General features: G+C 43.4%; 1 protein-coding gene across 9 annotated transcripts in view; it reads right to left on the reverse strand.

The window, feature by feature from the left end:
- Positions 1-23,481, reverse strand: part of SORBS1 (sorbin and SH3 domain containing 1) — a 426,813-nt gene that overhangs the window by 241,592 nt on the left and 161,740 nt on the right. For all 9 annotated transcript variants that reach the window (XM_030203463.1, XM_030203457.1, XM_030203461.1 and 6 more), the window contains exons 3-4: positions 9,966-10,020; positions 1,460-1,501 (exon numbers count right to left, since the gene is read on the reverse strand). In XM_030203463.1, coding sequence (XP_030059323.1) covers positions 1,460-1,501; positions 9,966-9,975 — 52 coding nt within the window. In that variant the 5' untranslated portion in view covers positions 9,976-10,020. The remainder of the gene's footprint in view (positions 1-1,459; positions 1,502-9,965; positions 10,021-23,481) is intronic.

A 23,481-nucleotide genomic window follows, 5' to 3' on the forward strand; every position in this document is an offset into this window, starting at 1 on the left:
GAAGAAAGACTAAGGAGGCTAGGGCTATTCAGCTTGGAGAAGAGACGGCTGAGGGGAGACATGATAGAGGTATATAAAATAATGAGTGGAGTGGACCAGGTGGATGTGAAGCGTCTGTTCACGCTTTCCAAAAATACTAGGACTAGGGGGCATGCGATTAAACTACAGTGTAGTAAATTTAAAACAAATCGGAGAAAATGTTTCTTCACCCAACGTGTAATTAAACTCTGGAATTCATTGCCGGAAAATGTGGTGAAGGCGGTTAGCTTAGCAGAATTTAAAAAGGGGTTGGACGGTTTCCTAAAGGACAAGTCCATAAACCGCTACTAAACGGACTTGGAAAAATCCAAAATCCCAGGAATAACATGTATAGAATGTTTGTACGTTTGGGAGGCTTGCCAGGTGCCCTTGGCCTGGATTGGCCGCTGTCATGGACAAGATGCTGGGCTCGATGGACCCTTGGTCTTTTCCCAGTATGGCATTACTTATGTACTTATGAGCTGTTCGGCGCTTCGGGAGCCTTCCTTTCCCTCTCTCAGCTGAGAGAGGGAAAGGAAGGCTCCCGAAGCGCCGAGCAGCTCGCACGCTTTTCACTGCTGCTGCTACCTGCCGGCCATTGTAACCCGACGTCGACAAGGTAAACTTTTGCCTTGGCAGATGAGCAGTATGCAAGTTTTAATAAAACATAAACACATCCCTACTACCTTAGTCTCCCCAAACGCCTTGGAAACTCTTTTTTTTTCACAACCAGTCAACTAGGACTGTGAGGGCCTTGGTCAGCATTCTTGTTCTCTCTTCATATATGAGGATGTACCCTATCAGGACGTGATGCACTTTCATTTGCTATTTAAAGCACCTCTTTCTTGCAAATTGATTTGTAATTATTTAACATTTGTTAATGTCATGTCCTATTTTTAACATTTCTGCCTTTTGCTGGTCCTTGTCTTTAAAAATCCCACCTTCTCCCTTTACTGTACCTCTTTCCCTGTTTGCTTCTTTGGCTCTCCCATATTAAAAGAGAATTGAATTTTCTTCATGGTGGAATCCTTGCATAGTGCTAAGAACAGCATTCTTTTTTTCAGGCTTTAATCAGCGCATGTATCGATTTGTTTTTTGATTGTTCTTTTATGCTTTTGTTCTGGTCTAATTAATTTATAAGTTATTTTTATTACATACTGACTTTTTGGTTAGGCAATTAATTATAAATAAAGCAGTCATTCTCTCACATCATCCAACTCATTCATGTCTCAGTATCACCTTTCTTGTAAGTGGCTACTCCCTCAAACCCAAATAATCTGTTCTCGTATACCCTTCATTCTCTCATGTTTGTGCTTCAATGTAGGTATTACATAATAACATCATATATCTAATTCTTAATTGTCAGCAGTTCTTAATAGCTAGTCTGTGGGCAGAAGTTCATTGAGGCCCGTAACCAAGTAAACCTTTTCCTCATACCCACCTTTCTCTTGTCCATTGCTGTTCACTGTCAGGCCATTCATAGCTGAAAGAGAAACAGATAAGTACAGTTACCTGGGGTAAGGATGAAAGAAAAGCGGTACACAGCTCCTAGTGTTACAATAAGTGGAGGAGTAACCTATGGTTACAGCACCACTCGACATCCAGAAGGTGGCCAGTTCAAATCCCACTGCTGCTCCTTGTGATCCTGGGCAAGTCACTTAACCCTCCATTGCCCCTACCCCTGTCCATACATACAGGATTTTTTTGATAAACTTTCCCTCTGCCCCTATCATCATGCTTCTCCTCCCGCCCCCCCAGCATCCGTTCCTCTCTTCACCCCCCCCCCCCCCACACACACACACATCTGCTTCTCTCTCCCTCCCCGGTCTACCTCCAAGCCGTCGCCAGGTCAGATTCCAGTACAGCCTGCACCAGCCCTGCAGGCTTCCCTCTACCATGTCCCCACCAGTGAAAGAGCAGGAAATTATGTCATCAAGGGCAGGATGTGGTAGAGGGAAGCCTGCAAGGCTGGCACACGTTGCTTACAGGAATCACTGCCGGCGATAGCTCAAAGGTAGAAGGGGGGCGGGTGTGGAAAGTTTAGAAAGAGATGGGCAGACGCCATGAGGGCGAAAGATGCGTGAGGCACTGTCAATGAGGTGGCTTTGGGGGCCACTAGACTGGGTGGGCCTGTGCCTACCCAGGCCCACCCGTAGCTACCCACTGCTTGATATACTGCTTTTAACTGCCAGACAGATCAAGGCAGTTTACAAAAATGTGGGGGATATACCAATGCCAGAAATGGTATTCAATGCTGATAAGTCAAAGAAACAAACGAATCTCTGTAAACCCGGAAGATGTAATGGGGCAAATTGATAAATTAAAGAGTAGCAAATCGCTTGAATTAAAAGTACTGATAGAACTGAAAAATAAACTTGCAGAGCTATTGTTAGTAATATGTAATTTATCTTTAAAATCGAGCATAGTAGCGAAGACTGGAGGGTGGCCAATGTGACACCAATTTTTTAAAAGAGTTCCAGAGGTGATCCAGGAAATTATAGACTGGTGAGTTGGATGTCGGTGCCAAGCAAAATGGTAGAGACTCTTATAAAGAACAAAAATAATAAGCATATACATAGGCATGGATTAATGAGATAAAGCCAACATGGATTTAATCAAGAGAAATCTTGCCTCACCAATCACATTTCTTTGACGGGGTGAATAAACATGTGGATAAAGGTGAACCAGTCGATATTGTGTATCTGGATTTTCAAAAGGCATTTGACAAAGTAGCTCATGAATGACTCCTAAATAAATTAGAAAGTTATGGGATAGGACGTAATGCCCTATTGTGGATTAAGAAGCAGAGAGTAGAGTTAAATGGTCAGTACTCTCAATGCAAAAGGGTAGCTAGTGGAGGTTCCTCAGGGGTCTGTGCTGGGACTGCTGCTTTTTAACAGATTTATAAATGAGCTAGAGATGGGATTTACTAGTGAGGTAATTAAATTTGCCAATGACACAAAGTTATTCAAAGTTGTTAAATCACAAGAGGAATGGGGAAAATTCATTGCTTATTTCGAGGATAAGGAGCATAAAATGTATTGTACTGTTTTGGGATCTTGCCAGGTACTTGTAACCTTGATTGGCCACTGTTGGAAACATGATGGTGGGATTCATAGGAGCCAACTTTTCAAAATTATTGGGGGTGCTAAGCTCAATGGAAATGACCCCTACATGGACACATATAAGGAATTTTCTCAATATTGGGGGTGCTCAAGCACCCACAGCACCCACAGAGTCGACTCCAATGGTGGGATTGATGGACCTTCAGTCTGTCCCAGTATGGCAATACTTATGTTCTTATAGGATTCTGAAAAATTGCAAGAGGACTTTACAAGACTGGGAAAGTGGGCATCTGAATGGCAAATGACACTTAATATGAGCAAGTGCAAAGTGATGCATGTAGGAAAGAGCAACCCAAACTATAGATACATGATGCAAGATTCCAGACTAGGAGTCACTGCCCAGGAAAAAGATCTAGGTGTCATCACTGATGATACAGTGAAAGCCTCTGTTCAGTGTGCAGCGGTGGCTAAGAAAGCAAATAAAATGTTAGATTTATTAGGAAAGGAATGGAAAACAAAAATGAGGGGGATGGACAACTCAATCACACAAGGATAGAGGTAATATGGCGGCTATGTCAGCTCCAAGTCCGGTGCTGGAGAAGATTGTCAGGGGCACATTCTGGAGTCATTCAGTCAACCCATGAAGAGATCTGAAGCTGGTTCAGTGTTAAAAACAGATGTGACCTGGATAGCTTCCCTCGGGACAGACCTGCAAGCGGATATGCAGGAGCTGAGCCACAGCTTGGAAGAGATGGAAACATATGTGAAGGAGTGTTCTAGTCAACTCTCGTGCCTGGAGAAAAAGTACCAGGAGTTATCTCAGCAAAACTTAAAACTATCTAATAAGATGGAGGACCTAGAAACAGGAGAAGGAGGTATAATCTCCAATTCTGTGGGGTCCCAGAGATGCCAGACTATATGGACTGCACCGTACTCTCTAATATTGTGAAAGCAATTTTGAAGATGAACACACTGACAATTCCTCTGGAAGAGAGATTGAGCACACTCATAGAGCTATTGGACAATTGAGATCTAATATTCCAAGACACATCATTGTTTGTTTCCACCATTACATAGCTAAGGAAAAGATTGTCACAGTAGCAAGAAAACTTGGGCATACAGAATGATACACATACCCCATAGAGGAGTTTGCTGATATCTCCCCTGTGATCCTAAGATGACGCAGGGAGCTGCAGTATATTGTTGGCAAGCTAAAAGAACAGGCTGCTACTGGTGGACCTTTCCTTTCGATTTAAGTTTCAATGCCAGAGGTAAGAACTATCGGGTTGCTAACCGGGGAGGGGGGGGGAGGTTATTCAAGCGCTGCAGTAACTTGGGTGGTGGATGGCGACTGAGTCCCCAACAATGAATACTCCAAAACCCAAGTCCCCTTCATCTCATCAGCAGAGAGTGAATACCGAGAGGGGCTGCCTTGAGAGAACTCCACTGCTAGGGTGCAGTGTGGGATGAAAGGATGGATCAAGTGGGAATTCCTGTGGAAATTCTTTCTACAATGCTGCAACTCAACCTGAACTTTACCACTGCATCTTGTTCCAGCTGCGCCTACATGCTAGTGTGCGAAGTATATTCCGACTGTTTGTGTGTGTGTAATGCTCCAAGTGTGTGCCATTCTTTATCTGTATTGGATTCTCACGGTGGCTCTGTGTCTGCTTCTCTTTGTTACACATACACATTTCAGGCAATCTGTATGTGTACCATCTAAGTAATACTAGCACATGAGAATCCACATACCACAGACTGATGCACATAAACAAAAGAAATACAAAGTTGCCCATGAAGTACAAGACTCAACGGTACAGGAAGTCTGTTGGAAGGAGTAAACTTCTCAACTCAAATGAAGATCCAAGTTACCAATAACTCATTCATTCACTTTTACTTGTGGACTATGTAAATATCTTGTTACTCTTCTTTTATACTCAGTCTCTGATATCTTACCAAAAAATATTGTTTATTCTTCTTGTATTTTCAATCTTTGAAATCTTAATAAAATTAACTTTTATTCTTACACTGGGCTAACATCAAGAAGTCTAAGAACAAGAATGACTGAACACAATTCCAATAATAAAAGAGCACGTTTGAAAGAGCCAATGGTAATGCATCGTATGACAAATGGCCACAAGTTTGAATCATTGAGCTGCATGGCAATTGATATGGAACCAGTGCATCCACAAGGAGGAAATAGGATGAAGTGTTTGCAACAATTCGAGGCAAAATGGATCTTCAAGTTAGGAGCCCTTGAACCACGGGGTTTGAACAATTGGATTGATTGGAGTTTTTTTTTTGTTGTTGAGATAATAGAATGAAGATTTGTAATACTGACAGTGTGTATTACAATAATGGTTTGTTTATATGGACAGAATCAGATTGGTTCAGTTTTGATATTCTTAACGTCATGATGTTTGATGTCATTAATCCTCACTGTGCATAGTATTGTGACTGTGCTGATATGCGGCTCAAGAAAATGAAAACAGTAAGTTAATGAGCTTTTGAAACAAAAGCTTTTGAGTTCATGACATCAAACGACCTATTTCTTGTGTTTTCTAGGTGCACAAATAATTTATTGACACTATCCAGCTTATTTTCGAAAGAGATCGCCAGCCATCTTCCGACACAAAACTGCTCCAGGGACCTGCATACTGCTGTCAGGGAACTGGGTATGACATTTGATGCTGGCATAAAGGCTGGCAAAAAAGGTTTTTTTTTTGGGTGGGAGGGGGTTGGTGACCACTGGGGGAGTAAGGGGAGGTCATCTGGTCAATTGGGGCACTTTTTTGAGACTTGGTCCTAGAAAAAAATGGACCAAGTGAAGCCGGTGAAATGCTCCTCAGAGCCGGCCTTCTTATTTCCATTATCAGCTGAAGCCGGCCATGTCTTACAACGCCCCCGTCCCGCCTCCCATACCCTTCCCGAACGTTCCCTTTAACTTTGGCAGCCTCTGCGACGGAAAGCAGTTGGAGCCGGCAAAATCAGCTTTCCATTATACCGATTTGGCCGGCTCCAACTGCTTTCCGTCGCAGAGCCTGCCAAAGATAAAGGGGGCGTTCCGGAAGGGTATGGGAGGCGGGACGGGGGCGTTGTAAGACTTGGCCGGCTTCAGCTGATAATGGAAAAAAGAAGGCCGGCTCTGAGGAGCATTTCGCCGGCTTCACTTGGTCCTTTTTTTTTCTAGGACCAAGTCTCAAAAAAGTGCCCCAATTGACCAGATGACCACCGGAAGGAATCAGGGATGACCTCCCCTTACTCCCCCAGTGGTCACCAACCCCCTCCCACCCAAAAAAAAACCTTTTTTGCCAGCCTTTATGCCAGCATCAAATGTCATACCCAGTTCCCTGACAGCAGTATGCAGGTCCCTGGAGCAGTTTTTAGTGGGTGCAGTGCACTTCAGGCAAGTGGACCTAGGCCCATTCCCTCCCCCCCTACCTGTTACACTTGTGGTAGTAAATGGGAGCCATACAACCCCCCCCCCCCAAAAAAAAAAAACCCCACTGTACCCACATGTAGGTGCCCCCCTTCACCCATAAGGGCTATGGTAATGGTGTAGAGTTGTGAGGAGTGGGTTTTGGGGGGGGATTTGGGGGCTCAGCACCCAAGGTAAGGGAGCTATGCACCTGGGAGCTATTTTATTTTATTTTTTTAATTTTTAGACGTGCCTCCTAGGGTGCCCGGTTGGTGTCCTGGCATGTGAGGGGACCAGTGCACTACAAATGCTGGCTCCTTCCATGGCCAAATGCCTTGGATATGGCCGGGTTTGAGATCGCCGGCATTAGTATCCATTATGTCTGAAAACCGATGCCGGCCATCTTTGACATTTGGCCAGCCCCAACCGTATTATCGAAATTAAAGATGGCCAGCCATCTATTTCGATAATACAGTTCGGGCCAGCTTTTTGTGGCAAAACGGGCCCCGTTGGGTTCTGATGACTAAAAGATTGCATAGCCTTTAAATTGCTTGCACTAAAAAAAAAAAAAAAAAAAGTTGGAAATTGCATTTAAAAACATTTTTAGGGGTTTTTGAGGACCAATGAAAGACAAAAGGGTCAAGCTGATGAAATCTCTAATGTCTGCATTGAAAAAGGTTGCGGAGGTCCTTTTCCACTTATTGTATTAAGTTTTCAATGATTGAGAACACAAGAAGAATAATCAATAATATTTTTGGTAAGATCTTAGAGACTGCGCATATAAGAAGAATATCAAGATATTTATGGAGTAAACGTCTGCTATTTCCATTCCATAAGTATTGTTTATTGACAAGACTTTGGTTCAACAACCATACAAGTCTACACCCTTGCTGCCGATTCCCGGTGCGGCAAATGAAAGGAAGCCCATTCGATTCTTATGGGCTTCCTCTCATTTGCTGCGCGGGAATCTCTAGCTCGGCTTTGTAAAAGAAGCCTTAAATGTTTTCTTAATATATTTGAGGTGTCTTGTACCTCATGGCCAACTCCAGTTTTTTTCGTGTGCGTCATTCAATTAATACTGTACCTCTATGCTGTCACCTTATAACTGGTTTGTGTAAGCACACTTTCCCCATGCTTTGAAACATGCTATTGTATAAAGATTCACCAACAAAGTTATTGCATTCAAAGTTTTCCAGTATAGTGTGTAAAATACTCTGAATCCATGCCATAATCTCTATCTAATCTGTTCTAGCTTAATGTTCTTTGTGCCTGTCTTTATGAGGGTAATTTTATACACAACTTAAGCAAAAACACAATCAGGTTGACACTTATAAAATTCCTCAGCATATTCATGCCATAAAGTAGGTGCCTGGAAAAAACACAGCACCTACTTTTATGAGATATACATGTTTATGGTTATTTAAAAACTTGATATACTGTTATTTCTGCAGATGCAGGTCAGAGGTGTACAAATAATAATAAAATAGTAAAATAGAAAGGAACGCCAATAAAACAGTAAAGAAATATTCATACAACTAACAGAGTAGCCAAGACTAATCCATGCAACCTACCTCAGAAGATGCCAACAGAGTATCAGTGATCATTCTCCTCAAAAACTCCAAAGACACATCTGAAAATGTGGGCCTTTAATTGGGCTTTAAATCTAACAAATGATAATTCACACCTCTGAGACAGAGGGAGATCATTTCAGAGTTTGAGCGCCAAAAAGAAAAAGATCGAGTGTCTGGTAGATTCATAATGCGCCTGTTTAGGGGAAGGAAGGACTAAGCGATGGGCATCTAAGAAGCAGAGGGATCGAGTGGAAGTACAGGGAATTATAATGGAAGAAAAGTAGGGGGGAGATCCTGAGAATAAGCAAAGTGCCAGTGGGATGGACACATCTATGTGTATTTTATAAAATACGTGACAAGAGAGGTCTGAAGTACCACGACACAGATAAAAGCAACAAAAGCTCAAAGGACCTACAAGACTGGAACAAATGAGAGTCTTATTGTGAAGGCCCGACATGGCCATATTTCAGAGTGACTACGCCTACCCTCAGGGGTCAAAGTGAATAGCTACTCTCGATGCTAAATGTTGAAAGGCACTAGAAAATCCCTTTACAGAAGTGCTGCTAAAAACGATCAATTATCTTATATAGAAAACTCCGAAGAATCCCTGAAGTTAAAAGCTGCTCATAATCAGCAATTCAAACTAGCACATGTGCACTAGCAAACTTAGCAAGACAAACCACAGTAGTGAATGTTTGGCTACCATACACCACCAAAAATAGGCACATATCCCCGAATTCTATAGTGTCCAAATATTATAGAATAAGGCCAATTGCATGTGTAACCTAATAGATTAATTATAGTTTATAGATTATTGAGAACTTACTGTATCGCTCAACTGGAAAGCAGAGCAGTGTACAGGGTAAACATAGAGGAAGAAAGGAATGCCAATATTCAATAGGACAGTAAAAGCACACAAAATCAGCAAAGAAAGGAGAAAGAAGAAGCCATCAAAACTTAAAGAAAAAAGATAAGAGAATTTACACCAACCATTGAACCAGCAAAAACGTTTGCACCTAAAGGTAGGCGTGTCAGTGTAGACTTATGCTGGCATTCTATAATGGCAACTGTGCTTGCAATTTCCAATATAGAATTTGCACTTAGCATGCATCATTCCAATACCTAACTTTAGGTGATCTATAGAGAAATACCTCCATGCTCCCAAATTCTATATATTGCGCCTTAATTTTCACTCGGAAATTGAAGTGTAGTCTACAACAATGCGCATAACTTAATTGGATAACTAGCTAATCAGCACTGTCAATTAAATGAAGCAATTAGCACTAATTGGCATTAAGATTTACATGCAAAACTCACTAAGTGTCTTCTATAATGTGATGGGCATAAATTCCAAGTTACATAGTTGAAAAGGGGGCGTGGAATGGGCGGGTCTATGTGCATTATTATAGAGTACAACTGCTCTGCGCCTAATTTAGGTGTCAGGATTTACGTCAAGTAAAACATGGCCTAAAAGGACACGACCAAATTTGGTCGAATGGAGGGGTGCTCGGAGTAATTCTATATACCGTGCAGAAATGTAAGCCTATTCTATAAAATTTAGATGTACTTTACAGAATATGCCTAGGCGTATTTTTTTTTACCGTGTGGATTTTTCAGGCGTCACATATAGAATCTAGCCCATACTGGATACACCAGTGCTTCCCAATCTTTTTGTGTGACCCCATGATTACAGCCAAATAAAATTGTGTCCCCCCCTAGAGGTGCTGAATAGCGATGCACCTATGGAGAGCTCACCTAGGTTGTGACTCCAAAGGCAGGTTCTGTGACACCATTTGGAGTCCTGACCCCCAGTTTGGGAAGCTTTGGTATACACCGATTCTTACTGGCAAATATATGCTCACAGTTACTCCTGTATTTTTTTTTTCATCTTACCGGAGCTCATGGTGACAGATGAACTTCGTTTTTGTCACTTTCAGAGTCTGATTATCTGCATAAAAGGAAGAAAAGAAACAAATAGATTAGAAACAGAAATTTCACAACTGTCTCTAGACAACCAGCTCTGTCAGTAATTGTCACACGGACTGTCGCAGCAAATGAAAGAAAGGGCATGTACTACTACTACTACAAATCATTTCTATAGCGCTACTAGTCGTACGCAATATGAGGGTGAAGGGGCTAGACTCGGGAGTAACACAAGGAAGCATTTATTCACAGAAATGATGCAGTAATGGAATTCAAGAAAGCATCTGACAACACAGAGTGAGAACAGTTTCTTTTACACGTTTTTCAATTTTTTATTCTTTTCATTTCATCCATTCATTCATTTGGATTTTTTAACCACTTTTATGAAGAGATTCACCCAAAGCAGTGTACAATAGGTACAGTTTGGTCACGTTACTATTGTTGTGCTATTAATACAGTGTAAGCAATTTATATCAAACACAGTTAAAACAATGAGGTAAATGTGGAGAAAGGCTAATTAAATCCTAATAGAAACAATAATATGGTACAGTGTCAGAAATGTATTTATTCATTCATTCATTCATTCAAGACTTGACATACTGCTGAAGATGACAGACAGATCACAATGGTTTATAAACAAAACAAAAAGCATGGGAAAAGAACTACCAAATGCAATAGGAAAGAAACCATGCACACAGCAGAATTAAAATAGCATCCACATTCGGAGCTGACATTATACCTGCCGTCTCCCAGGTACCTGCTCCCGAGAGGGCTGCCTCACTCACTGGAGTATACCTTTGTTGCATATAATCAAAGCCAAACAATTCCAAAATTGTGGAGCAACAATTCCTACTTCTAAGAAAATGGCATCAAATGCGTATTTTGTAGTTCACTCAGACTCCTGTATGCCTACAGAGGTTGTTCCTGTTGCTGGCAGTATCGTAACTGACAGCATCATGTTAACTTTTGGATATAAGATGATATATTTGCAGCTCCAGTTGCTATGTGGCAGCCAAGTGTATACTAGCTGAAAGCACACAGTACTGCTGCTTAAAATCAACAAGTTGTTTTTATTATCCCTTTGCCTTTTCACTAATTCTGGGTAATGATGCAACAAATTTGGCAGGCAATGAGGATCAGTTCTCTTTACAGCCAGCATATGGGCACAGGGAGAAGGGGAGGGGTAACAAACCGCTGCAAGGATGAGAACTATACATGACCAACACTGATGACAGATATCTCTTTGGTAAATAAGAAGTTTGAAGTTTTTATTGCATATATGCTGATTTTTGCACAATACAGCTGACTATGTGTTCGTCTTTTTCAGGGGACGGCTCCTTGACACAGCCATGAGGCAAAACATGATGTCATGTCGGATAGAAAACTACCCCTGAAGTTGATACTCTAAAGCTAAGTTAAGCTAATGTGATTAATATTTATAAGCATTTAAAAAGCAAAAAGATCCAATAGGAGCATTTGGGAAACATAAAATTTCAAAGAAAACACTTTTATATAAAAATGCTTTAAAAGAAGACCAGTGACGATAGGACAGTGGCTACTTAAGATAACAAGGCTCCATGGCTCCGCTAGACTGAGGTCTTCAAGCCTTAGAAATCAAAGTTCATTATATATAAGCATTTACTTATGATATATTTTAGGACTCTCAGTCAGGCAGGTGCCACAGGCAATCATCTCAGCCATTCCAAAATAAAACGTGACTGGTGTGCTTTTCATGACAATACAGGAAGGTGTTTTGTTCTTGAATGAATTGATAATCCAAGATTTCTAAAGATGACAACATAAGAACATATAAAACAGTTTAATTAATCAAATCTGACATCCTCTATGCTAAGGGCCTTTCTATACCCAAAGAAAGACATCAAGCACAAAATGCAGAAGAAAACTATTGCTCTAAATATGGGATCAGATACAGTATCTCTGACGTCAACAGGTAAAGAAAAGTACAGTGCAATATTTTGAAATGAGTAGATTAGAGGACCTAGACCATTTATACCCCACTTTTTTCCACATAAAGCAGACTCAAAGTGGCTTACAATACACAGATGACTCAATTACAATTACATTGGACAGGGGGGAAGGAACAGGGTAAGAAGGAAAAGGGAAAGGGAAGAGAGACTAAGATGGACGGTGGAATTAGTGCTCAGCACACTGCATCTAGCAGGGCCTTGCCAGACAACAGATTTTGGGTGGGCCTAGGCAAGAATTGGGTGGGCACCAAGTGTTCTCCCACCCACCCCCAAAAGAAAAAATTATCTCAGCTGGTGGGAGAATGCTTCTTTTCACCTTGGCAGCAGGCATGCACTGAAAACTGAGCATGCGCAGGTGCCGGTGTCATGGAGAGTAGCGTTTTTGTTACCATCAGGGGAAAATCTTCAGCTGGCGGAACTTGGGATTCCCACCAGTTACCACTAAACATGTGCTACTGTTGGGTGGGCCTGAGCCATAACCTGTGGCTACGCCACTGGTATCTAGGCACCTAAATTGTGATGCCCAGTTATAGAATTGCCCCCTTTTCCTACAGACACAAAACAAGGACACCCCTTCAGTATGCTGGCCCCTTAAGGAAGTTCTTTGACGTGGCAAAAGGACTGAAACAGGGAGAAATAGCAAATGTGGCCTATCTGGACTTACTCCCATACTGACTAGCCTGTTTATCAAGAACAAATACAGAAAGCTGTAAACTAGGTAAGGAAGCAGTTATGCAATAGAACTGAGAGAGAGTAGTAGTCAATTAAATCCAAAATCCACTGAGTGGCACACCTTAGCTGTTCATTGCAACCTACTATTCTTTAGGCAAATTTTCAGGTGAACCTAACCAGTTAGGTCTACAGAGAAAAGTCAGGACTAATCAGCTAACTCATAAGCCTACTCCAGGAATGCTACTGGAGCAAACCCTTCAATGACAGACTAAATTTGCCAGGCTTGTGATTTAACAGGGCAAATGTTGCTTGGCAGCAGGCTGAAATCTTCTGGACAAATTATTTAACCAACTCCAGAAGTTAACCCATATGAAAACTGATGATCTCAGTGTGACCATCAGGTGCCTTCAAAGCTCTATGCTTGAGTGACTTCAGTATCTTTATTGGTGATATTACAGAGGGATGTGAAGGAAGAGATGCTTGTTTCTGGATGACACAAAAATCTGTTGCAGGGCCAACATGCCGGGAGGGGTGGAAAAGGTGATGAAGGAGGTCTTGATAAAAAAAAACCTGGAAGACAAGACAGCAGTTGGAAGGTCTGCGTCAATGCAAAAAATAAATTCACACATCTGAAGCAACTAGGAGGACAAGACCTGACTATTGCCAAACAGGAAAGAAACCTAAGAGCAATCATCTTGGATGGCTTTATGGTTGGCAGTCAGTCAATACTGAGCCAACCACAACACGTGAAGATTAAAACATTCAGCAGCAGGGTAACCCGATAAAATAAGAACCAGTATGCAAGAGAAGCAAGATTAAGAAAAATACATCAAGTTGGATAAGTAAGTACACATTACTGTAACACAAAAACTGACTCTGCAAGTGGGACTGAGAAAATGGATTAATTCACAGATAACAAAGGAGTGGCAGAGTCCTAAAATTAAAAAAATATATGATACCCTTCCTTACATTGGGCAGAGACTATGTATGTAATTAAACAAAAATATTTATGGCCTGATATTGCACAGCACTTATCTGCTGCATAACGCAGCTGAAAATCATTATAGAATCCCAGTGCTATTTGGACAGCACTGCAACAGTCAATAGACTTAGCAAAAAAGGTTTTCCTAATTTTATTTATTTATTAAGATTTATTTACCGCCTTTTTGAAGGAATTCACTCAAGGCGGTATACATTAAGCATAAATCAAACATAAGCAATAGACAATTATAGCACTAAAAATATTCAAATAATAATAAAGTATGGCATAGTATACTATTTACAATGTCAATACAATATGTAATAGAACATTTTGACAGTGTAGGTTATAAGCAATGAAACATATAGACAGGTAAGAGGAGTTAGAAAACTTGCCCAGAAAACTACACATACCGTTAACAACATTCTGAGATATCATTCTACTACTACTAATCATTTCTATAGCACTACTAGATGTATGCAGTGATGTACACATTATATAGTGGAGTAGTGGAGTGGCCTAGTGGTTAGGGTGGTGGACTTTGGTCCTGGGGAACTGAGTTCGATTCCCGACACAGGCAGCTCCTTGTGACTCTGGGCAAGTCACTTAACCCTCCATTGCCTGCTGCACTGAGCCTGCCATGAGTGGGAAAAAGCGCGGGGTACAAATGTAACAAAAATAAAATAAAAATATACGAGTACTTTCTCTGTCCCAAGGAGGCTCACAACGTAAGTTTTTTTTTATGGTACCTAGGGCAATGGAGTGTTAAGTGACTTGCCCAAGGTCACAAGGAGCTGCAGTGGGAATTGAACTTAGGTTGCCAGGATCAAAGCCTGCTGCACTAACCACTAGGCTACTCCTCCACTCCTCAACACAATGCCATCAGTAAGGTTTCCACAAGAATGACCAGAAATTCTGAGCAAATATTTTTAAATGTAAAAGTGGGTGGATTATTTTAACAAGTTGAATGTTGCCGCTATACAGGTAGTTCCAGCATGGAGTGTCCTATCCAGATATTCAGCACCAGCCACCACTATCTGGATACTGGTGCTGAATATCCAGTCTTATTTCAGCTGTGGCAGCCATCATTTTTAAACTACTGGCTGAATAATAACCCTATCATTTCCAAAGCATTGTTAAGACATAGGTCTGGGAGCTGCAGTGGGAGTCCAGGAGGAAAAAAAAAACCCAACTAAACAGGGTGTACGGGAAAGGAGGGGTGGGGAGATGGGGACCCACACACCTCAGGGAAGGTAGTGCAGGACTGAGCCAAAGCTTCACCCAGTGGCTACTAAAAAGCTCAACTGAGGACAGTAGAGCCAAGCTCTGAGCTCAACCAGGTCTGGTCAGGAGACCGAATAACTTGGGAGCAGCTGGTAGGCTCAACCACCCTGTGCCCCTTAGCCTGCACAGCAGGGAGCTAGGCCAGGGACCAGGAGCACCAATCAGCACAACCTACCATATAACCTAGAAGTAGAGAAACTACTGGATCTTTCCACTCAGCACCACTAGGTTATACCAGTGAGGTCACTGGAAAAGATCAGCTTTTCAACTATCAACATCTGATGTTAGGAGGGCATAATGTCCACTTGTGCAGATTGATATAGCCAGATGACAAGGAATCTATTTTATGGAAGACAACTTAGGTGCTTATATGACACTACAAAATAAGCTTCCAGAACTATTCACCACAAGGCAGGCACAAACGTGTGTGTGCACTGTATGAATGAATTAAGTACATGCACACACTGCAACTGCACCCCTGCTCCATCCAAACTGCACCCCCAGGAATGCCTATGCATTTGGGAGTAAATTTATAGTCATTTTTGCATATAAAGAAGGGTAATCCTGTAACAGGGTGCCTAGGATAAGAAGATAGAGCAGGTGCCTATTTTAAGACTATTCTATACAGAAAAGCAGCCATCCACTTTTTTTTAATAGTATACTAGCGCAAATGACAATATACTTATTTATTTATTTAGATTTTGCTCACACCTTTTTTAGTAGTAGCTCAAGGTGAGTTACATTCAGGTACACTGGATATTTCTCTGTCCCAGGAGGGCTCACAATATAAGTTTGTACCTGAGGCAAAGGAGGGTTAAGTGACTTGCCCAAGATCACAAGGAGCAGCAGTGGGACCTGAACTGGACACCCCCGGACTGCAAGACCGGTGCTCCAACCACTAGGCCACTCCCCCACTCCCACTCCCCACACTTACATTTACACCAGCTCAAAAGTAGATGTAAAGGCCCCCATCCACATGTTAAAGGCAGAACATGTGTAAATTATAGAATATAATATACTACCATTTACACACATTTCTGTGCACTGCATCCATGCACATATCACTGGTAAAGAACATGGCTTCAAAACATGATGCATGCCTTCCTCCCCCTTCTGATGCAACTTCTGTGCCAGCCTGGGAGGAACACATCACAGCAGAGAAACAGCGCCAGGACAGACGCAGGCAGTTTATAAGAATTGATGCCATGGTACCAATCCCCCTTTCCCGTCAACAAAATGCGAATTTAGGAAGACAGGGAAGGTGAGAGGAAGGGACAGAGACCTTGAATATCTGGGTGGTGAGAACAGGAGGAGGCGGCTGACTGCGAGAGCCCCCTGGATCTGTTTTAAAGTAGACTGGGGAGGCGTTTTAGAGATAGGGGGACATGCCTGCCATACTGGGAGTCGGGGTAGGATATGAAAGAATAAATGAAGGGCCCTGGAACAGAGGGGAGGAAGAGAGAGAGAGATGACAGACAAAAGGGATGGAGGGAAGAAGACAGAGAAAGATGTGGGACCCAGGAGTGGGGGGGAGGGAGAAACGCTAGATGGGAGGGCAGTTGGAAAAAAGGAGAAAGATGTTGGACCCAGGAAAGTAAGGGAGGGAGAGGCAGGTGCCGACCAAAGGGAGTTTAGGGGAGAGAGATGCTGGTTCATGTGATGTGAGATGGGGTGGGGGAACAGCAGCAGGAAAGAGTGGGGAGGTAGCAGACAGGAAGAGAGATGGGATAGGAAGGTGATGAGGGTGTGGAAGAAAAGGGACAGGGAAAGGAGATACTGAGCTACAAGAAAGGAGGGAGGGCATGGGCGTAGACTGGGGGGCGAGGGGGGCAATGCCCTCCCAAATGACGACGACGTGAGACTGGCGCTGCCAGGAGCACAGAAAAGCTGAAGAAGACTGTTGCCTGCGCCGGGAGGGAGGAAGAGAGGGGGTAAACGGAGTCACGATCTTGGACCTCGCGGGGGGGGGGGCAGCAGAAGGAAGATGGATGGAACTGGGAGGGGTGGGGAGCAGAGGAAAGATGGATGGGACTGGGAGGGGTGGGGAGCAGAGGGAAGGAGCAGGAGATGGATGGGACTGGGAGGGGTGGGGAGCAGAGGGAAGGAGCAGGAGATGGATTGGACTGGGAGGGGTGGGGAGCAGAGGGAAGGAGCAGGAGATGGATGGGACTGGGAGGGTGGGGAGCAGAGGGAAGCCTACTGGAAAGAAGACACTGCATAAAACAAGACACTGGGACCAAAGCAAATAGAAAAACTAAGTGATCAGACCACAAAGGTAGAAAAAAGTATTTTATTCAGAATGTATTAATTGAAATATGTCAGCTTTTTGAAATGTGCATCTGTGATATTTTGCCTGTAAATTTCAATTCCTTCCTCCATATTAGCATATTCATTTGCATATGTATATATACAAATGATATGCTAATATGCTCCGCCCATCCTTTGCCCCTCCCCCCCCCAAATGAAACAGTCAAACTACGCCTATGAGGGAAGGAGAGGGAAGGGAAATAGTGGAAATGGAGGAGCCATGTGGGAGAGGCAAAGAAGGGGTAGCAAGATAAACAGGGAGAGGCAGAGTGTGAATACAGAGGTAAAAAAGTAGTAATGGAGGGTAGAAATGATAAGTAGTAGTAGTAGATGAAAGACAGAAGGGAATAGCAAGCTGGGGAAGGAGTGAGATGGGAAATGGGACAGCTAGGAAATAAGAGAAGAACATGGAAAGTTAGTAGGTAGCTGATAAGTCAAAAGAAGAAGGGTGAGAAAGGTGAAATTTGAGTGGATAAAGAGGCAGACAAGAAAAAGACATACAAAGGAAGGATCAATATGTCAGAGACAGGGGTAGTGAAGGAATACAACAAGACTGGAGAGAGAAAAAAAGACAAAATCAACAAAAGCTGCTAGAAAGAGACCCACATGACGGAAAAATAAAATGTGTAAAGGTAGAAAAAAGTGTTTTATTTTGTATTTATTAATTGGAATATGTTAACTTTGGAAAATATGTATCACAGATGTCTTTGTATTGTGTTCACAGGTATAGCCAGATGGGGGGAGGGGGCAGGGCTGAACTCAAAGTGGGTGGGTATCAATTCCCCCCCCCCCTGCCTAAATGCAATTTATAAATACCTGAGCTAGCAGGGATCGGTGAAGATTTCCTCTTCCTTTGCTGCTCTGTCAGAACTCTCCAAACTCTGTAGCCAGCAGTAGTGTCCTGAAGCTACTGTTACCACTGCAAACCCATCCCTTTTAATTCATATTTTTTTAGCATGCATGAAAACTGAGCATGCTTGGGGGGGGGGGGGGGGGGGAAGCAGTGGCAGCAGCAGCTTGAGGAGGATACACCACCAGTGGCAAAGCTTGGAGAGCTCTGGCTTTCAGACCAGAGGAGGTGGTCTTCAGCTGGCACAGCTTGGTTATACCTGCCAGCTACAGCAAGGGTGATGGTCCTCCATGGCTATGCCACCTATTGTGTTAAATACAAATGAAAGTATATTTCTGTTTTTATTTCTTCAGTGTTGCAGTACTTGATAAGTTTAAGCTCTTGGGGTTCTTAGTTCAATTTTGGTGGTATTCATATTTCTCTTTCTGGTTTCTGATCCCTTGTTCTGTATTTGGTGAAGGTGTTTCATTTGTGAAGAAGTCATGCAAATTTGTTTTATGTGTGGCAGTAATGGTGGGTGGGGAGACTGGGAGAAGGGGCTCCCTTCTTAATTTCTGCCCTGGGCCCCAGTATGTCTGAAATCAGAACCTTAATATGGCTCCTATGTGCCACCAGTAGGCAAAGAATTTTCTGGAGGATAAGAATATGATATGATCAAATTGTTTTGTTTGTCACAAGGCATGCAACCACATTCTGTTAACAGCTGGAGTCTCATCATCTGGGTTTCCAGAATGCCCAGATACGAATTCTATAATAAACTTGACAACTGGTTATCACAGAGTATGTCAACATCAGCAAGTTTAATCAACTAAGAAAGTACTTAGATTAAGCAATCAGTCTAAACCTAAAAAAATCAGGATCATACCACTGCAGTGACCTAGAGGGGCATTGCCAAATGAGCATCAACAGCCAAAACAACAGTCACTTGAGAGTCCCTAAGTCAGTGATCTTCATTAATTTTTAAGCTGGGGTCACGCTGGATTCCATTGAGCAGGGCCGGTCTTAGGCAGGGGCGACAGGAGTGGTCGCACAGAGCCTCGTGCTTCCATGGGCCCCGTGGCGCTTCATGTCACTCCCTGCCATATCGTCGCTCAGCTGCTTTCTTTCCAACCTACCTGCATTAAAAAAAGTCGCAGCGGCAGCGGCAAAAAAGCAGGCTCGCTTCTAGCCTTTAAGCCTTCCCCTTCTCTCTCAATGTGCACTGATGCAATTTCCAGTTTCCGCAAAGGCAGCACAGTGTGCACGCTGAGAAAGAAGGGGAAGGCTTAAAGGCTAGAAGCGAGCCTGCTTTTTCGCTGCTGAGGGGACAGAGGAGAATCACTGGATGTGGATGAGAGGGGAGGACAGGGGAGAGAGGAGAGTTGCTGGACATGGATGGATGGATGGAGGGAAGGGCAGGAGAAATGCTGGACATGGATGGAGGTGAGGGAAGACAGAAAGGAGATGCACACAGATGGAGGGGAGGGGAGAGAGGAGAGGGCAGGAGACAGAGGAAAATCACTGGATGTGAATGAGAGGGGAGGACAGGGGGCAAAGGAGAATCACTGGACATAGATGGGAGGGGAGGGAAGAGGAGAATTGCTAGACATGGATGGGTAGGGAGGGCAGGGGAGTGAGGAGAGTTATTATGGATGGATGGAGGGGAGGGCAGGACAGGAGAAATGCTGGACATGGATGGAGGTGAGGGAAGACAGAAATGAGATGCACACAGATGGAGGGGAGGGGAGAGAGGAGAGGGCAGGAGACAGAGGAAAATCACTGGATGTGAATGAGAGGGGAGGACAGGGGGCAAAAGAGAATCACTGGACATAGATGGGAGGGGAGGGAAGAGGAGAAATGCTGGACATGGATGGAAGTGAGGGAAGACAGGAAGGAGATGCACATGGATGGAGGGGAGAGGAGAAATTCTGGATACGGATGGAGGAGAGGGGAGATGTTATGACCCGGTAGTAGTGAGCCCTTGTGCCCCGACAGAGCATGGCAGAGATGGAGTGCTACCACACTCAGTCAGGCAGCCAGTAACCCCTAGCTTCACCTGGAAAGTGACCACCGTTCATAGGGAGTTGAGCTCCCAGCTGCAGGCGGCCACCAGGACTTCTGGAACCGGCGGGGTTGCACAGCCGCTGACCAGGATGACAGGAAACAGACACAGTCCAGAACCAGTACTCCGACAGGCAAAGAATAGTCAAAATCAGTCCTGGGACAAGGCAGGCAGCAAACAAGCATAATCCAAGAAAACTAGCCAAGGTCCGGTGCACAGGTAAACAGGAACAGAAGAATAGTCAGTGAAGAGAACTCCCACAGCAACTCCTCAGAACAACTGAGGCCAAAGCAATGAAGGCCTGGAGGCAGTGCTTTAAAAAGTGAAGCAATCTGAGCAAACCAAACTTAAGTGAATCCAACATGGCTGCCCCCATAGGCGATCCTCCCAAGACCAAATATGGAGTTCCTTCCTGTTCTCGTTTATACAAGATGGCTGCCCCCTCCTGAGCTAGCCAAGATGGCTGCTGCCCTTGCTCCAAGCCGGATGACAGCTGCCAGACTTAGGAAACTGAAACAGACCCTCCTAAGACTGAGCCTTGTCCCTTTTGGACGGATCTGAGGAATGACTTAGCCGGAAGGAACGTCAAACAGGTGAGGGACGTAACAGGAGAGTTGAAATGCTGGATATGGATGGAGGGAAGGGCAGGAGAAATGCTGGACATGGATGGAAGTGAGGGAAGACAGGAAGGAGATGCACATGGATGGAGGGGAGAGGAGAAATTCTGGATACGGATGGAGGAGAGGGGAGAGTTGAAATGCTGGATGTGGATGGAGGATATGGAAGAGAGAGGACGTGAGATGAAGTGAGATGAACATGGATGGAGGGGAGGAGAGAGAGGAGAAATGCTGGACATGGATGGAGGAGAGGGAAGAGAGAGATGCATACTGATGGAGGGAAAGGGAAAAGAGGAGAAAAACTGCACATGGCTGGAGAAAAGAGGCAAAAGCTGGATCCACTCTATACCTCCTCCAGTCAAGTCCGCGGAGGACCCAGCTTTTACGTATGGATGAAGGGCAAGAAATTAAGAAGAAAGGAGGAAAGTAAAGAAATAAATGGAAAGGAAGCCCTGGAAGTGGAGTTAAGGGAGCAGATAGAGAGCAGCAGAATCAGAGACAGGGACCAACATGATCAGAAAAACAACGTCACAAGACAACAAAGGTAGAAAAAATCATTTTATTTTAATTTTAGTGTTTGGAATATGTCCAATTTGAGAATTTACATCTGCTGTCTTATTTTGCTGGTATTGTGCTGCATGCAGAATCTGTATGCTAATTTGGTTTGTGTCATTTTGGGTATACTGGAGCTGTAACAGCTTAAAGAAATTATTTATAATGAAAAAAACAAGTTATTTTTCTTCTCCTATACTGATATAATATTTTAAATGATTACTGTTTATGTGTGCCATGGCTGGTAAACGGGTGTGGCTAAATGTGCCAACATTGTCCAGTTCATAAGTACATAAGTACATAAGTAATGTCATACTGGGAAAAGACCAAGGGTCCATCAAGCCCAGCATCCTGTCTACGACAGCGGCCAATCCAGGCCAAGGGCACCTGGCAAGCTTCCCAAACGTACAAACATTCTATACATGTTATTCCCGGAATTGTGGATTTTTCCCAAGTCCATTTAGTAGCGGTTTAGGAAACCGTCCAACCCCTTTTTAAACTCTGCTAAGCTAACCGCCTTCACCACTTTCTCCGGCAACGAATTCCAGAGTTTAATTATACATTGGGTGAAGAAAACTTTTCTCCGATTTGTTTTAAATTTACTACACTGTAGTTTCATCGCATGCCCCCTAGTCCTAGTATATTTGGAAAGCGTGAACAGACACTTCACATCCACCTGTTCCACTCCACTCATTATTTTATATACTTCTATCATGTCTCCCCTCAGCCGTCTCTTCTCCAAGCTGAATAGCCCTAACCTCCTTAATCTTTCTTCATAAGGAAGTCGTCCCATCCCCGCTATCATTTTAGTCGCCCTTCGCTGCACCTTTTCCAATTGTACTATATCTTTCTTGAGATGCGGCGACCAGAATTGAACACAATACTCAAGGTGCGGTCGCACCATGGAGCGATACAACGGCATTATAACATCCTCACACCTGTTTTCCATACCTTTCCTAATAATACCCAACATTCTATTCGCTTTCCTAGCCGCAGCAGCACACTGAGCAGAAGGTTTCAGTGTATTATCGATGACGACACCCAGATCCCTTTTTCTTGGTTCGTAACTCCTAACATGGAACCTTGCATGACGTAGCTATAATTCGGGTTCTTTTTTCCCACATGCATCACCTTGCACTTGCTCACATTAAACGTCATCTGCCATTTAGCCGCCCAGTCTCCCAGTCTCGTAAGGTCCTCTTGTAATTTTTCACAATCCTGCCGCGATTTAACAACTTTGAATAACTTTGTGTCATCAGCAAATTTAATTACCTCGCTAGTTACTCCTATCTCCAAATCATTTATAAATATATTAAAAAGCAGCGGTCCTAGCACAGACCCCTGAGGAACCCCACTAACTACCCTTCTCCATTGTGAATACTGCCCATATAACCCCACTCTCTGTTTCCTATCCTTCAACCAGTTTTTAATCCACAATAGGACATTTCCTCCTATCCCATGACCCTCCAATTTCCTCTGTAGCCTTTCATGAGGTACCTTGTCAAACGTCTTTTGAAAATCCAGATACACAATATCAACCGGTTTCCCTTTGTCCACATGTTTGTTTACTCCTTCAAAGAATTGAAGTAAATTGGTCAGGCAAGATTTCCCCACACAAAAGCCGTGCTGACTTGGTCTCAGTAATTCTTGTCCTCGGATTTGCTCTGTAATTTTGTTTTTAATAATTGCCTCTACCATTTTCCCCGGCACCGACGTCAGACTCACCAGTCTATAATTTCCCGGATCTCCCCTGGAGCCTTTTTTAAAAATGGGCGTTACATTGGCCACCCTCCAATCTTCCGGTACCACGCTCGATTTTAAGGATAAGTTACATATCACTAGCAGTAGTTCCGCAAGCTCATTTTTCAGTTCTATCAGTACTCTAGGATGAATACCATCCGGTCCAGGAGATTTGCTACTCTTCAGTTTGCTGAACTGCCTCATTACGTCCTCCAGGTTTACCGTGAAGTCAGTAAGTTTCTCCGACTCGTCCGCTTGAAATACCATTTCCGACACCGGTATCCCACCCAAATCTTCCTCGGTGAAGACCGAAGCAAAGAATTCATTCAGTCTCTCCGCTACGTCTTTGTCTTCCTTGATCGCCCCTTTTACCCCTCGGTCATCCAGCGGCCCAACAGATTCTTTTGCCTGCTTCCTGCTTTTAATATACCAAAAAATTTTTTTACTGTTTTTTTT

Source organism: Microcaecilia unicolor, chromosome 5 (assembly GCF_901765095.1).
Source record: "Microcaecilia unicolor chromosome 5, aMicUni1.1, whole genome shotgun sequence".
Classification (NCBI taxonomy): Eukaryota; Metazoa; Chordata; class Amphibia; order Gymnophiona; family Siphonopidae; genus Microcaecilia; species Microcaecilia unicolor.